Here is a 16122-nt window from a genome sequence, read left to right on the forward strand (position 1 = left end):
ATTTCATTGGAGACAATGTTCTGCCTTCCCATATAGTCTCTTTCCTAAGCTTCAAAAAGTGGATGCTTCACTTGGATAAATGGGGACACATGTCCTCATGTTTCATCAGCTGTAGGAACAGACCCTGCAAACAGAGGGCAAATCTTCTCCCCAGATGCCATGTAGAAATATAATTGCACATTAATTTTAATAATGAATAACTTAATCTTATGTTGCTGGAAGAAACAAGGAGAGGATACAGGAAAGCTTTACAGGGAGGACACACCAAATACACCTTTCTACTGACTACTGCCAGAGGAAAAGACATTTAGCTTTCATAAGTACTTTATCCAATTTCAGAAATATTTCAGAATTTTGCATTTGTGGTAGCAAATTAGGTGCACAGATACTGTATAGCAATGGGCACATTGATTATCTGCCACTAATCCTTCCATGTAAATTCAACAGCACAAGGCACAATTACAAACTTTTAGGAAAAGAGCATCAGAGGGAGCTGTTTCTACAGCTTCACCTTCATCACAGGGAAAACTGCTATATCAAAGCAGCAGCTACATTTAAACCTTCATCCTGTAAGAAGTTTCAATGCTATAGTGCAAGGATCCTAAAAAGTTAGATGAAAGGAAAGCCCAGCACAATCACTATGTTTTTATGGGGAAGGTAGTTGCAGGTGATGGCAGTTTGCAGCTGGAGTCCATCCCCCCACATCTGGTTTGCACAGGAGAGATTTGCAAGGGAGGACTATGAAGTTTCAGCTACACCAGTCTACCAGCTACACTATCTTAATCAGCACTTCATAACTAAAACTTGTGCTCAATGAATGTGCTGAATTCACCAAGCTAGGACTGGCCTTTTTGGTCACCAAAGCTGTCACTATGCTAATGACCTATAACAGCTCCCTGATATTTGTGTGCGTGAGTGACCAACCAGACTCCCTGTCATACCAAGGTATCAGACCCTCCTTCTGTACCCTGGCAGAGAAATAGCCATGACTTCAAACTCACCTACCCAGCACAAGGCACCAACCCCTGCTCTAAGAACAGCTCTACCAGCTGGGAGCCCTGGATGACACATGGTCTGAACTCTCCTCCACTCCTGATTCAGCTTCCATGGTGCCCCAGCTCCCTGTAGCATCACACTGTTTATTGGTGGGCGGTCTAAGGAGATCCCCAGGCTGCTATAACCTAAACAGCAACTGTGACAACCTTCTTTGTCTAACTCTGTGTCTCTGATGATGATGGGTCACCACTGCTCGTGGTAGCCAAACACAGACTACTTAGACTGTAACATTCTGAACCTGTAGGTGCTGTTTTTCAAAGGTATTTCAGTCCAGCTCTTGGAAATGGGGTACTGAGTTTGGATATATGTAATTCTAACTTACGTTTCTATAAATAACTGCATCACAGCTACTTCTTACTATTTCAAGTCCTACATATCATCACATGTTATAACACAAAAACTGAGTCATTCCAGGGCTTACTAAACAGACACTACATAACAAGGGAATGAAAAGTTCTTTTATGCTGCTATGTACAAAAATCTATGTTCAGCTACTGGGCTTCTAAACAGTCCTAGGAATAGTGTTCAATTTATAGCAGCAAAATTCACAGAAAAGTCAGAATAAGAAGGTGGCTATTTTAGGGTATGAAACTAACCTGTTCACAACATTTGAGTCATGGAGTTTACATTGAGATGAACTAATCACATATGCTACCTCATGAAGCATGCAAATCACACTGCTCTGAAGACCTGTATTTCTCTTGTTAAATCCTCCCGTCAAAATAATCCCCTGCCACTTTAAGCAACTAATACTAATCACCTTCTCTTTCAAAGAGCTTTCAAAGAGTAAGTGATTAGAGGAAAACTTTTGCAATGCTCAGACACACACCTTGTCATATTAACCCAGGAAAACACCAAGATTTAGAAAAGGAGGGTAGAAAGGGAGCAAAGAGAATTTCCTCATTTCAAGACAGACAACTCCTAGCTTAGTATCAGATCTGAAGGTGTGAAAAAATACCCTAACAAAGCAAAAGTAGGAAGAAGTCAGAGTAAAATGGTAGTATCTCCTACCCTAATGAAAAGATTCAGGAGGTTAGTGCAAAAAGTTTCTCTAAACAGGGTGGGGATAAAGAAAAAAAAAATGAGCTATCAGCTCCCACAAAATGAAGAGGCTTATTAATGTGAGTGGAGAGACTAAGCTAATGAATCTCCAAAACAGGAAAAACAACTTCTTTAGTAGAGCTCAGTCATTGCCACGGAAAAGCAGTTTTCACTACCACCTACACAGACATCTTAGGTGGACATCTTCCCATCTACAAGGGAAACATGCTACAAGGTCACCTAATGGAAGAATCACTGCAAAAAGATAACAATGTAATATTCTGTATTTAAGACATATGCATCACAAGTCAATTTGGAGAATGATGGTTCTCTGCAGGGCTACTTACCCAACACTTCTTACCCAGTTCAGAAACCAAAACACATTTATCAGCTTGTATACAATAAAAATTAAGCAGCTGTAAATTCAGTATAATGCCTCAAATATTTCAGTCTCTACTTTCACCCTGAAGCTGTTTGAAGCAATACCCCAAGTACTCAAGAGTACAGAGTACTGATCATGTAAGGTTTTGTCTCAGGTAACTGCAACTCAGTTTCAACCATTCACTATTCTATCAGATAATACACAGCATGAAGATAGCTACTTCAGGGGAAGAAAATAAAAAGGAAAGAAAGAAGAAATCTCAAAAAATTGGTCAGATTACAAATATTCTCATTGCTTGGTTTTAATTGTCTAAATCTGTTCCCAAAACTGTTCTTCAAAATACTCCCAAAGACTGACATCTTAAAAACCACAATGTTACCCTCCCATTTCTTGTGAACTCTTTACATAATACTTACCTGAATTATTTTGCACTTGAGCCCATGAAAGCCAAATGACTTGTGAATAAATACTGTTGTTGCTCATGCCAAGACTTGTATTTTTCCCATTTTTGCTTTCATTTCAATGTCTCTTCTTGACTGCTCTAAGTAGCAACTGAATAAATGCAACCTACTTTACAATTTGGAGGCTGAGATGGTACAAAATCCCCCAGATCAAGTACAGAATTCAACTTCCTAGCACTTAAGCTGGAAGACCTATACGTAAGACTACTACATGAAGCATTTCTTCTGGGAAGAAGAAAAACCAGTTTCTACCAGCTTACACCCCTCTGTTGGTTCTCATTCCTTTCATATATTTTTATTCTGAATAATTACTTTCTGCTATTTTATTTAAAGAATATTCTCAAGTATTTTCCTTCTTTCATGAGACATAAAGCTGTTTTAAAAAAGGAATCTGTTCAAATTCAGCTTAAATTATCCTTGCACAACAACACAATGAACAGAGAAATTGTGGGCTAGTCAAACCTATGCTGAAGATTGTTCCATTTTTAAAAGTGTTGCTTTTGTGTCTATATTAAAAAACCTTGTTTACCTTTACGTTGACCAGAATTTTTTAAATCCTTATCTGCAATTCTGTTCAATGTTGCACAACACACTTGTCAAAAGTCAAGATTATGTGGAGACCATTTCCATCCCAGCCTTCTCTCCAGAGAAATATATTGACAGTGCTATAAAAACATTCTGAAGGCTGAAACATTCTGAAAATATTCATTTTGGCATCAACATAAATATTATGATGCCAAAATTCACTATACTGTTGATTTCTTAAAGAAAGGAACTGTATGGGGGGGTGGTAACTAAATTATCTTTATGGTCCCTTCCTACCCAAGTGATTCAATAAAAAACTCTAAAAAAATTAAAACAAACAAAGAAAAAAAAACCCAACAAAAAATCCCATGCCAATCTATAACATACTCTTTGCATAAGCCCATCTGACTGCTACAGTTCAAAACTCTTTCTAAAATGAATTCCAACTGAAAGTGTCTCTGCTCTTGCATGTTGAAGTTTGCCAGAACACCAAGAAACGCTGCCTGCTGCATCATGTGTAATCTCAAAGCTATATGATAAAGAAGAGAGACTCTACAGAATTCTTCTCCTGTGCAATAGGAATTCCACACTTCATGAATGCATAGTGACCAGGATTATTCTGGAAAATGCACTGAAGTTTTAATGAGGGTTCCTAACAGTCAAACAGCTTATAGTCTGCAGATTGCAAAGCACTGACACACTGTGCTGAATTTCAACCTATCATACACTCACTCACATGAGAATGCCAAAAACACCTCACACTGATCTTATTGGGATAGATGGTGGTCCTCTCTGAGAAGGAGAACCAAAGGAAAAAACCCCAACAAACCAAAGAAGCAATCCACAAGTAAAGACGTTCTTGTCATTAGGAATGAGAGGAAATTCTCATGTAAAAAATCAGAACAACTTCTCATTCCTAAAGCTGACGCCATAACATACATTTGCAAGTTTTGGCCACTGCTAGTTGGACACTATATTTCATTCTCTGTTAGCCAGCTGAAGTGATGGATTACCTCAGTGACCCTTATCACATCAGTATTACTCACTCAGCACTTCTTTCTGACTGCATCTGCTGCATTCCCTTCACAAACCCAACTAGATGCTACCAGTGTACTCTTGCTATTGCCATTTCCTCACCATGACAGTTCAGGCCCACTTGCTCCCAGAAAGACCTGTAGCTACTGAGATCCGATTTTCACAAGAGTCTCCATACAAATTAAAGATCAAATGGTATCAGAAATGTGTATATTGTAAAACTTTGTAGAAACATAGTGGTCTTCTGGGAATTACCCTTGAAGATCTCCCCACCCCAAGAGTTCAAAACTCCACTATAATGAAACACAGCAACTGAACTGCCTGCATAACCAATGCCAAAATAAGTATCTCAGAAATTTCCAATTTCAGTTTGGCATTAAAATACAGTTTTCATACAATGCTCAATCCTTCATTCCCAAAACCCAGACAGCTGGGTTTAATGTTGTCCATTGCCTGCAGAAACTGAGCTGGGCAATTTTTCAGCTTGGACCAACTCCGCTGTCTAAAGGGAACACAGAAACAAAGCTGGACTGGAACCCAAATTAGAGATAGCCTGTAAGAGATGGGTTTGGGGGATTTTTTGCCACTTTTCATACCTTTGCTTCTTCCCAAATCCTCTTCAGCTGGAAGTTATTTGTTAATTCTCTCTAAACATCTCACAGTTAGTATCATCCAGTTAACTTGGTGTTTCCCCTTCCTCATGCACAGGCATCCCACATTAGTACTGTACACTTTTCACACTGCTCTTTTCTTATTTTCACATGCCAGTGACCATGGCAACACATGCTGGTTTGCATTCAGCAAAGAAAGCATTAAATTGGCATAACACTCCTAAAATCCATTGCATTTCATGTGACAAACCAATGCAGCAGATTTGCAACACTGCAACAGAAATAGGTGACAGCTACTTGATGTCAGCACAGAAGCCTCAAGTTTTAACAGGCTTTTTGATCCAAAAGCCTGTTTGCCCATTTGCATCATGGGAATCTGTTAGAAATGCAGGAGCACAGGGCAGAGTGGGAGAGATGCCATGTGCTGCATTCCACCGGGAATCCTGCTGTTAAGCTAGTGGCACTGGGGAACTAGGCAGGAGACAACGCTCTCACCTCTTGGAGAGGTCACTTTCTGAGTGCTGAAGCAACCTTCCTGAGCCCTGGTAAATGGTTTTCAGGAAAGAAGGGGCAGAGAGAGAGGAGGGGAGACCAGGTGACGCAGATTCACTCTCACTGAGAGCGCGCCGAAGCCCGACCACAGGACTGTGCAGGCAACAAGAGAACACAGCAGAGGGGTCAGCACGGATTCAGATACAGCAACAAAACCACCAGATTAGAGACACTGGCCAAATACCTCATCTGGCCTTACATTAACTTGGTTTCCCAGAAGATAAAATGTACCTCGTGCATTCCTGGGCAGACTCCCTGGGGATACTGATTTTGCTGTTAGAGCTGATTTCTATTAAAAACTTCTCAATGACATTGCAGAACAGGGAGACCACCTTATTTCTTTAGCTTTATTTATTCCCAAAGCATATTCAGAAAAGGAATCTCTTAAACATTCAGAGAATATCCTTAGACACCTTCTTCCAATAATATAAACTGCATTGTTTCTTCCCCTTTAGTTTTCTTTTACCTTTGTAAACAACACATTAGGAAGTAGAGATTATGTAAATGCAGTCCTCCTGGACAAATTTTTGTGAAGTAACTAAATTAAGAAAGGCAGTCCTATTCCACAGTTAAACATTACTTAGTAGCAGTGACAAGTACTGGAGAGGACATAAAAATTAATTCAGTTTCTTTTGCAGAACATTTATGACTAATCCTCAGAAGGAAAGAATGAAAAATTCCAGCCTAGAACCACGCTGCTACAAACTGTTTTGACTGAAAATCTGCTGATGCCACTTAATCAGTGACTTCTTACAAGTTATTACAAAGTAATACAGTCAGCAAGTCCTTCACTTTAAACTGTCAGGGTTTCCTGTTTGCATACAACACAGTCAGTGGGGAAAAAAAGTTTATCTCAGTAAAAAAACACATTATTTACTTCTCTAGAAACACAGTGTAACAAAGGCTACTTTCTTACCCTTCACTCCCTTCCATTCCCTTAAAACAGAATAAAATTTGTTACCCTTCTCTACTAGCTGGTGCAGCACTCATGCTGATACTTTAATGTAGACATCAAATAGGTGACAAATTACTATTTAAAGCCATTTTTAGAAAGAGCCCACAAACAGAATTACAGCCAAGCACTGAAACAGCAAACAGGTTGGAGAATGTGTTCCCAGGAGCAAAAAACTTTTGCTTCAACAGCAAAAAATTCAGCTCATCTGGACCTGAGTTTTGTAAAGGGTTTGGAATTTGTATAGTCACTTCCTGCAGGTAGCCAGCCTAGAGGAGAAAAAGAAGGCACAACCAAAGAGGCCCACAATGAACTGTGGGGACATCTTCTGCTGAGTGCAGAACTCCTGAAGGAACAGTGTTCCATATATTAATAGCTGGAGAGTCTCCAAAAAGGAAGCAGAAAGAAGTTACAGAGGGAAGCTACAGAGGGAAGCTCTGGAGAAAGGCAAATAGGGAAATCACATGCCTCAGTGGATGTGCTTAATCCTTATGTCCTTTTGCAAGACTCCTCACCAGTTTTAACGCTGGACATACTCTCTGTGAGATTTGACTAACATAGCTACAGACATTTGAAGCTGTTAGTGCCCTTTTCATCCTGGCATCAAAGTTTCAGGCTGCCATCTCTGCCACTTAAAGCACTGAGAGCCTGTTTTCCAAAAGGTCTGACTAACAAGACTGCCAAAAAGGCTCGAATAAATAAATAAACAGATTGGCGCGGGCATCTGGCTGAATCATCAATTTGATGGATTGATGCCTCCCCTGAACCACTAATTGAGGGACCATGAAGTTACTGCAAAGTACCAAACTACTCAGAGGCAGAGAAGACAGGCTGAAAATAAATAAATAAATGAACAAACCAACCCTGGAGAAGTGCAGAAACCCATCTGAGCTAAGCTCCTCTTGCACTTTGCCAGAAGCAGGGCTGCTGCAGCCTGGCCAGGGCGGGCAGGGGGCTGCGGGCAGTGGCACGGCTGCCCTGGCTCCCTGGCTCACTCACCTGGTGTACCCTGGCTCCCTGGCTCACCCACCTGGTGTGCCCTGGCTCCCTGGTGTGCCCTGGCTCCCAGGGTCACTCACCTGGGCGCCTCCAGGCCGTTCTGGCGCAGCAGCGGGGAGCGGGCGCTCTGGGACCTGCCGTTCTGGAAGGTGATCCTGCGTCGGGCGCTGCTGGGCGGGTGGCTGAAGGTGTGCGCGCGCCTCCTGAACTGGGGAGAGTCCGAGCCTTCCTCGGGAAACGTCTGCCAGGCCGAGGACACGGGGGACGCTGGAGGAGTCGCTGGCGGGGAATCGCCCGGAGAAGTGTCCTGAAAGGAAGTGCTGGCGGAGTAAGGCCTGAGGATCTGTGCCCTGCGAGAGCTCTCACTTAACCCACAGGCAGCCAGCAGCAGGGCACCAAAGCCTCTCCCCCTTCTGGGTCATGGCCCATTGTATGCTAATTATCACCCAAACCAGACATCCTCTGAGAGTTCGCTCCAAACCAGCAGCGTCCTTCTTCCAAAAAGTGAAAGCGGAGAGAGGAATACAACCGTATACGCAGCACAAACAACATACTAACTACTCCAGGCATCCTCTCACAGGGACTGGCATTCCAGCTACCAGACTTGTGTCTCTTTCAGGAAAACACAGGAATGGAAAAGGCTAGGGAAACTGCTTTTAGCTAGTTTCCTCGACATATCGCGAGCATACTTCCTGTACCGTCACAGCGACATCCTGGAAGAGAGACTGTTATTACACAGCCAGTTTATGAGTAACTGTAGCAGGAAAACCAAAACAGAATCTTCACCTCCTGGGAACACCAGCAACCAACCCACATGTGAGGTAAAACTTTAAAAACAGGAAATAAAAAGAAAGTGAACAGAGTTCCGCCCTCTTGCTACCATACAGCATCCCCAACAGCTGGGCTTAGGTCAAAAATTCTTACTTCCCTAAAGCAACTACTACTTACAGAAAGGATTCTTCACCTTCAGAGCCCTTCCTTTTGTTGAGACATGACCTTACTTAATTATTTCACTAAAACAAGGCAGAAACCAGAAATTCCTTGCTTTTTGTAAAAGCAAGGGAAGTGCAGGAAAAAAGGACTGGCAATCAGATTAAAGCTGAAGCTTCGAGTCAACATAAACCCCAGCTTTCTTACACCCTCTGCCTCCCAGTGGAAACATCTTTGAGTTTTGTAAGTTGATGTGCTTTGTTCTCCTTCCTTCAAATGAAAGCAGAGTGCTGTGTTTACGCTGCACTGAGAGCTGTGTACGGGTCTGAGCTAAGCTCCTTACGTACTCTGTCAGGGGCCAGGCTGCTGCAGCGCTCAAAGCTGTCCACGCTTCCCAGGCGCCCTCGCATCCTGTTGGCTCCCTGCGAGAAGAAAGGCAAGAAAGTTAATCTGGTCCTCCTCCTCTTTTTCTGAAGGTTAGGCAAAGATGGCAACACCTGCACCTCACAGGTGAACACAGGACAGTTCAGGCATGTGACACGGCTGACAGAAGACCAAAGATCATGGGTCAAGCACTGGTCTTGACAAGTAAGTGGGATCTTTAGCTGCCCAAACTGCATCTTCTCCCACATTGCTCCCAGGAGTTTTAACCCTGCACTCCATTGTTTGAGGCAAGTGAGTATTTCCTGACACTTCTGAGGCAAAAAAGTTAAGTTGGCTTAAGCAGCTTAGTTCAAAAACCTCCAGACTTCAGTACTGTGCATGCACTGCTCCTGATGGATGCTCCTGACAGACTACAGTCCCATGAGATACAGTTGATCAATATCTGAACATTTCAGACAAATTAAGTCCACCTGGGCAAAAGGAGTAAAAGTACTAAAACTGGGGAGAAATGCTCTCTTGGCAGCAAATCCAGCCAAACAGCATCAGACAAGACAAGATTTTTCATTTATAATGCAGATAAGCCTGATGCAAATTTGCTAGAAATCTATGCTGAAGGATTTTTGCTGAATTTTTAACAGTCCTTTAGTTTCACAAGAAAAGGCAATAGATCCACAACACTTTTGACTAGCTTTCTCTCCTAATGTTAACTCCCTGGTTATGTTTGCTGTTGGACACTTTTGACTGCTGAAGCAAGTTGCTTTCAGTACTTTATAAGGAGAAAAATAGCCTAGGTTTTTAGAAAATTATGGACAGAGCTCCTCCTGGTATGCTTGCAGCTCCAGGGGAAGTTTTGTCAACATCACCAGAATTTATTTAGCCTACTTTTTCCCGGTAAGAGTTATTTTCAAGATTTAGAGTGGCCTTTAAGTACATTATCCCACTTAAGTGCATTACCAATAAACACTCTGCCTGAAGCATCTCTTCACTTGATCTCCCAAAAAACCAAGAGCAAAGTATAAGTTGGAAGTTTCTCACTACCTTTGAAAATGCACACTTTTGGCACTGTAAGAAGGACTTTTTGGTTAAGAAAGCACAACAACAGAAGAGGTTAGTGCAGCATGGAGTGGATGAAATCTGTTCAAGAGGTCAAAGAAAGGTTATATTTGTTTCTCTGAGGTACCTCATTAGGAAGCCTGTTTTTGGTTCAAACCTCACAAAAACAAGATCAGTCCAGCAAAACAAACAAGTGAAGAAGTGACATTCCTCTGGGACTATGTGAAGCTAGGGCACAGAAACCAACAAGTTTCCTAAGGCAAGTAGTGAGTGGCTTAAAATGTCACTTGATGCTATTTACCTAGCTAAGAAGGCGTCCACTTAAATTGTTCCTAGTTACTGGTTACTACATACTTCTTTCTAACTTTTCTAAGTTGAGGCAGTCTAAGACTCTCTCCAATTTCCACCGACTTCTAACTTTTATTTTAAAAAAATTATCTATAAAAGATGCTGAATGCCACTTTGAAAAAAAAACCCACCAAAATTAATTTAAGTTCTTTCATGATCTCTCTGTTACTAAATGGACTTTTAAATAAAGATGACAACTTATGCATAATTAGCTCTATTGAATCAATACCATCTGCACCTGGCTTAAGGAGGGGAAAACCCACTACAGCAATAAGTATTTAGTGCTTAAATACCGTTAAGAATTAAGCATGACCTGTGAGGCTTCTTGTAATAGCCTGATGAAGAATAAGAACTACTGAAACAGTCACTGTGTATCACATTTATGCACATAACACACAGCACAACTGCCCAGAGACACTGGTATGTAACTGCTTTAAACAAATAATTAGTGGTTGAGTTGCATTACAAGTAATTTTTCTTGGTCTTCTACCATGTAACCTTAAGGTGGATCTGCAAGGATGAACCCCTATGTGTATCATGACTCACTGCTGTTCCTGATCTATTGTACTGTCAAGGTAAAGATGAGGTGACCTTTCTCACAATCACAAATGCACTTCATAAACAGCAAACTTGAAATGGCCCTAGTTCAGATTCAGGTATCCCCTTCTCTTGAATTCAATCATGAGCTGTGGGAGAGCCTTATATTATAATAGGCAGCATGTCTCAGTGGCCCTGGTGAGAAGAAACATACTATACTAAAACCCCCCTAACATCTATTTATAAGAAATTTCCCTTCAGAGATTTTTCAATTTAAGCAGTGTATTTCATCCAAATGACTTTTCCTTGACATGACTGGAGTGCTAGCATGGCTGTAAAAGCTTTATTTCAGTGATGACTTCTTTCACAGTCACCACAGGGTTAGTGACCCACCACTAGAGTTAGATCACTTGCCAGTCACATGTCCCTTAGATGTGGAAAAGAAACCAGACACATCAAAGGCACAACTGTAGCTGTCACCATTTGATGATATTCCAAACTGCTAAAATTACCCAAATTTTCTGACTGCCATCACTCTTTTGCTCTCTTTTACACAGAGTCACCTTTCTCCATATTCAGAACAAGTTCCTAGTTTGTAAAATCTGCTACACAAGAAGGTGAAATTTGACCAGGAGACTTTAATGCTAGTTTTAGCCCTAGATCAAATTGACACCTACCTGTAAATTCTAAGGATTCTCTCTGGCTTAGAGTATTCTATTTCCATTACAGGGAGCATCCTACATTTGTAGGTTACTTTATGGCATGTCCATGTAAACAGCAGGACAAGCACAATTTAGTGCTTTTGAAGTTACTAGTAGAAGGAAATGTCACTGGTCCAAATTATCCTGTACTCAGCTCATCACATTTCCTCTGTAATGACACACAGGCACACAGCCTCCTTCAGGTAGTTTTCCATATGCCTCTTCTCTGACTCATCCTTCTGAGCAGAGGGCACTAAGCAAAATTTGCCATTCAGACCTCTTTACCAAAAGACTATTTAATGTAAGAGAGTCTCAGTGATTATCTGTAATTTCACATCATATCTGGCTAGGAACATTAAAATTAATATCAGCTCACTTTTTAAGACTTTTGCCTCCCCCCCCCCCCCCACAAAAGGAACTTTGTTACTAGCTTCTAAAGATTCTTACTGCCTACTATGAGCAATTTTATCTATGAGCTGGAAGGTATTGCTTCTCTGAATAGAGAGATTTCCCATATATGCAGGCACATCTATTCACACTTTGCAAAACCAATAACATGTCTCTTTATGGGATCATGCAACCATCCTGACTGAATTCTATTCTGAAGCAACACATGCAACAATACCCAGCTAGCTCACTTGCCATCTACAATGAATGTTCATTATTCAGAAAATTGTCCTTTTTTCCCCTCAATATGTGTGGCCTTACAGTAAACTTTCTTAAAGTTAAATCACAATCAACCCAGCTGTAACTCTCAGATTTCACAACAGGGATATTGCTTCATTAAGCATTTATCATATTGAGGACAAAACAAAGAAAAATCTGCTAGGTCTCTGCTGTCAAGGATATCTGGGACAGCTGATGATAATGAGTTGTTAAACTTACCCTTGAGAAGATATTTTCCAGAGAGCTAGTCAAGGATTTCTTTGCCTTGTTTTTCAGAATGTCAAGTTTAAACCGGCCACCACCGGTGGTGCTTTCTGGAATTGCACTGTTAGAAATGACCTGTTGAAACAAGCAAGGACACCATTCAGCTTTGGCAACTCTTTTTTTAATTGTGAAGACTATTTCCAAAGACTAGAGCTGAACCAAGTTACATAAGAAACAAAAATACCCTTGGCCTTATTAAAAAAAAAACAACACCACAAACGCACTACCCTCCTCCCAAAAAGAAAAACCCCAAACAAAAAACCAAAACAGTCTCCCAAACAAACAAACCCACAGTTAAAGGCACATTCCATCTGAAGGACTATACTGTAAAGGCATATCAATTTAACAATACTGTTGCCCATTCCCTTTGCAAGATAAGTTCATAGTTTAAACTAAAACAAATGCCCTCTTCAATCCTACTCTTCCTAGACATTATTGCTTGGGCATGCAGATGAAAGGGGAAAGAAAAAGAAGAGTTATCCTCACACTATAAGGAAATACAGACATAAAATTCATTGGTTGTCTTTCTTCCTGTCATGTCCCCTCAACCTATAAAACTCAGGCAAGCCACTATGAATTAAATAGGATTTTTTTTTTCCTGTATAGTCCTTTCTTAATTATAATACCCAGCTTGAGGTACTCCTGAAGAAATTGAGCAGTGGTCCTACAAGTAATTGAAACAGCATATTAATAGTCTGGAAAGGGGAAGAGGAATAATAAAAAATATTAAAGTAATAATAGATAATATTAAATAATTAAACCAAGCTTTACCGACGGCGCTTCACCAATGTGGATGTGCGTTTTCTGCTTAGTCTCACAGAGCTGACGGAGGTGTAAGATCACAAGTTCATTTTCTTCCTGGTCATTTTCAGGCTTCATTTTCTGTCAGTAACAGCAAAGAAAGGAGTTTTTCTTTCAAGTCATGATTTGCTTATCTTTCCTTCTATGTAGGTATTCCTTGAAATTAATATATTGATACACCAAACACCAGAGTGCACTGTTATTATGTTGAATTGCAATTTGGTGTGCCTTCACACTCCTGGGCAAAATAGAACAAACACTGAAAAATATTGCAGGCTGTGTAGGGAGAAGGGAGCTTTACACCCATACATTTTGTTTTCCAAGCCTGTTACTACATAGCCCTCTAAGTGGCATAAGGAAACCAAGCCACTCTGTTCTTCAGTAATCCAGAGGGGAGCACATCCTTTGGAAGCCTAAATCATTGTATACTTCATCCACTAGAGTACATCAGCTTACATCAGAATGATGGGCCAAAATAAATCAAAAAGACAAATTCTGAAGATGCCAGACATGTTCCTGACACCTGCATGTCCCTCATGCTCTCAGCCTACTCCCACGTCACTTTCAAGCAGGGAAACTTGTTTACAGGTGAAAACTAACTCAGAACAAAAAAAAAAAAATAGTCTACATAAGAACACAGAGTATCTCAGCAAATTTGGGAAAGAGAACTTTTCCAACAGCAGTGTGTATCACACATGAGTTTAAATTGGAGCATGCTATTTCAGTATGATTTTTGGTGGAAAAATAATAAATTCTACATCAACTGCACAACAAACCAAACAAATCAAAAGCAAAAATATCTAGTCCATTTTATCATGGTCTTTCTCAAATTAGGAAGAACTTCTTCTAAGGTACTACCTGAACACGTTCAAAAATGTCTGCTTGCTCATTGTCAGTCAGCGATGACAGATGTCTCTGAATTACAAGTTTGGCTCTTGGTGGATAGAGTCCTAGGAAAAGAATGGACCATTAAAGATTCTCAAATGAACTCTCAAAACACTTTTTGAGCAAAATGACAGTAGAAGATATAAACCTGGCTTTGAGTTTATACAAGTTAGATGTATGACAATTGTATATCCAACATATACATGATACAAAATAATTGAGGTTTTGCTAAACCACATGGCTTTGTTTCCTCTCATTAGCAGCAAAAATATAACCAGCAGCAGCTAGGTGGCTGGCTCCTGTGTAAAAGGTTGTGCTCCCTACCGCACCAATGGCTTCTGTCCTAATGCCAAGAGATCACTGACAGCTGGAAGCCTGACAACTGTATGGGAGGAGGAAAGGAACAGATCAAGGTTATAACGGGAGAGATAATCAATACATAGGATACTTGGAAGTTTTCAGATGGTTTTAACTGAAAAATTAAGAATAAGGAAAAAGAATTAAGAATAAAGTAAAGAATTTCTGGTACTGAACAAAGTGCATATTTTGTCACAGAGGTACTTCTAGGAAGCAACAAAAAATGTGAGTGAAAACAAATCCCTTGAATCAGATGAAGATTTTTTCCATCCATGGTAGGTATCATTCATAGAAAATTGTAATCAGAACAAATAATTTTTTTTTCCAAATAATGCAGCTTTAGGTTTTATTTTGCTAAACTTCTAGACTCAAAGGAGATGGATTAAAAAAAAAGAGATATTAAAGTAAATTTTTCAGTCACTAAGTACAAAGTTTATGAAACTACTACATTACTCTAGTTGTTGCCCCAAGAGAAGATTTTATTTTGATACTGGGTACTTTTCAAATTACTTACACTGCCTTATACAGCAGCCTCTGTAGTTTATCATTTACAGAAAACTTTACCAGCTTATCCTTACCACTTCTGAATACCTGTTGTTATATCCAGAAATTATAAGTCACAGACGAGGAAAATTTCATCCCACTAAGATTTTACACTTGACTTTTCATCCACCAGAGGGAAGCAAGTGGCAGCAGTGACTTTCAATGAATGGGAGAACTGTAAATATCGAGCACCACCATAACCACACCAGAAAATACTCTACTATTTGCTTTTTATAACATACTTACTTCTTGTTTTTGCATACAATGCTTTGCAAGAACACCTAGCAGAATGATTATAAAAACAGGATCCTAACTTTTTATTTTAAAAATTCTATCTTGTAAGACTTTTTGCATGTGTTCTAGCATACTTCACTTCCAGAGACATTACAAAAGTTTGTCTACTCCTATCTGAATGTACGATGTTGTCTGAATTTTCTTGATTAGACATTAATCTCCTAACTTAATAATTTATTTTCCTATAACATAACTAGATCTTGAAGTGTGTGAGGGAATAAATACAAAGAAGGAAAATATAACCCCAGACAGGAAAGAAGAAACAGACAGGAAAGAAAGATCCTTTTTGATCATGATTGTCTTTTTATGAGTCATTTTGAAAGCATGCAAATTGAGGAAAAAAAAAACAAAAACCCAAACAAATGGAAGGTCAACTGGTGGGTTTTGCTGCTCTGCTTAAGAAAGGTATGATGATGAAAGGGTATTTATAGCAGAAGCAACTCCATATTCTGTTGCAGTATCATTACTGCTAACTCTCCACCTAAATACAGAGAATGCAAAGTGACAGTAAGAATTGAAAACTGGGGTACTTCTACCTCTGCTCATATTGTCTAAGTTATTCCTCTAGAAAAATCAGCAAACCACAATTAGAAGATAAACTCAGCTGCTACCTTCAATTCTTTCACAGAGTTTGTGCAATGAATGCATAGGGCAGGCCTCACACAGTTTGATCTGTGTCTTGGCATTTTGCAGGGCTGCAGCAGTGCTGAAGGCTTGCTTCAGGGTCAGCATTACCTCATCAACC

General features: G+C 40.2%; 1 protein-coding gene across 2 annotated transcripts in view; it reads right to left on the reverse strand.

Annotated features, from left to right (window-relative positions):
* Positions 1-16122, reverse strand: part of TBC1D4 (TBC1 domain family member 4) — a 99335-nt gene that overhangs the window by 18692 nt on the left and 64521 nt on the right. Inside the window, exons 5-11 of one of the 2 annotated variants that reach the window (XM_063149442.1) lie at positions 15989-16121; positions 14157-14248; positions 13269-13379; positions 12453-12572; positions 8892-8966; positions 7695-7921; positions 5607-5756 (exon numbers count right to left, since the gene is read on the reverse strand). In XM_063149442.1, the coding sequence (XP_063005512.1) occupies positions 5607-5756; positions 7695-7921; positions 8892-8966; positions 12453-12572; positions 13269-13379; positions 14157-14248; positions 15989-16121 (908 nt within the window). The remainder of the gene's footprint in view (positions 1-5606; positions 5757-7694; positions 7922-8891; positions 8967-12452; positions 12573-13268; positions 13380-14156; positions 14249-15988; position 16122) is intronic. The other variant, XM_063149443.1, reaches the window with a different exon arrangement.

The sequence above is a fragment of the Melospiza melodia genome, chromosome 2 (genome assembly GCF_035770615.1).
Source record: "Melospiza melodia melodia isolate bMelMel2 chromosome 2, bMelMel2.pri, whole genome shotgun sequence".
NCBI classification, from domain to species: domain Eukaryota; kingdom Metazoa; phylum Chordata; class Aves; order Passeriformes; family Passerellidae; genus Melospiza; species Melospiza melodia.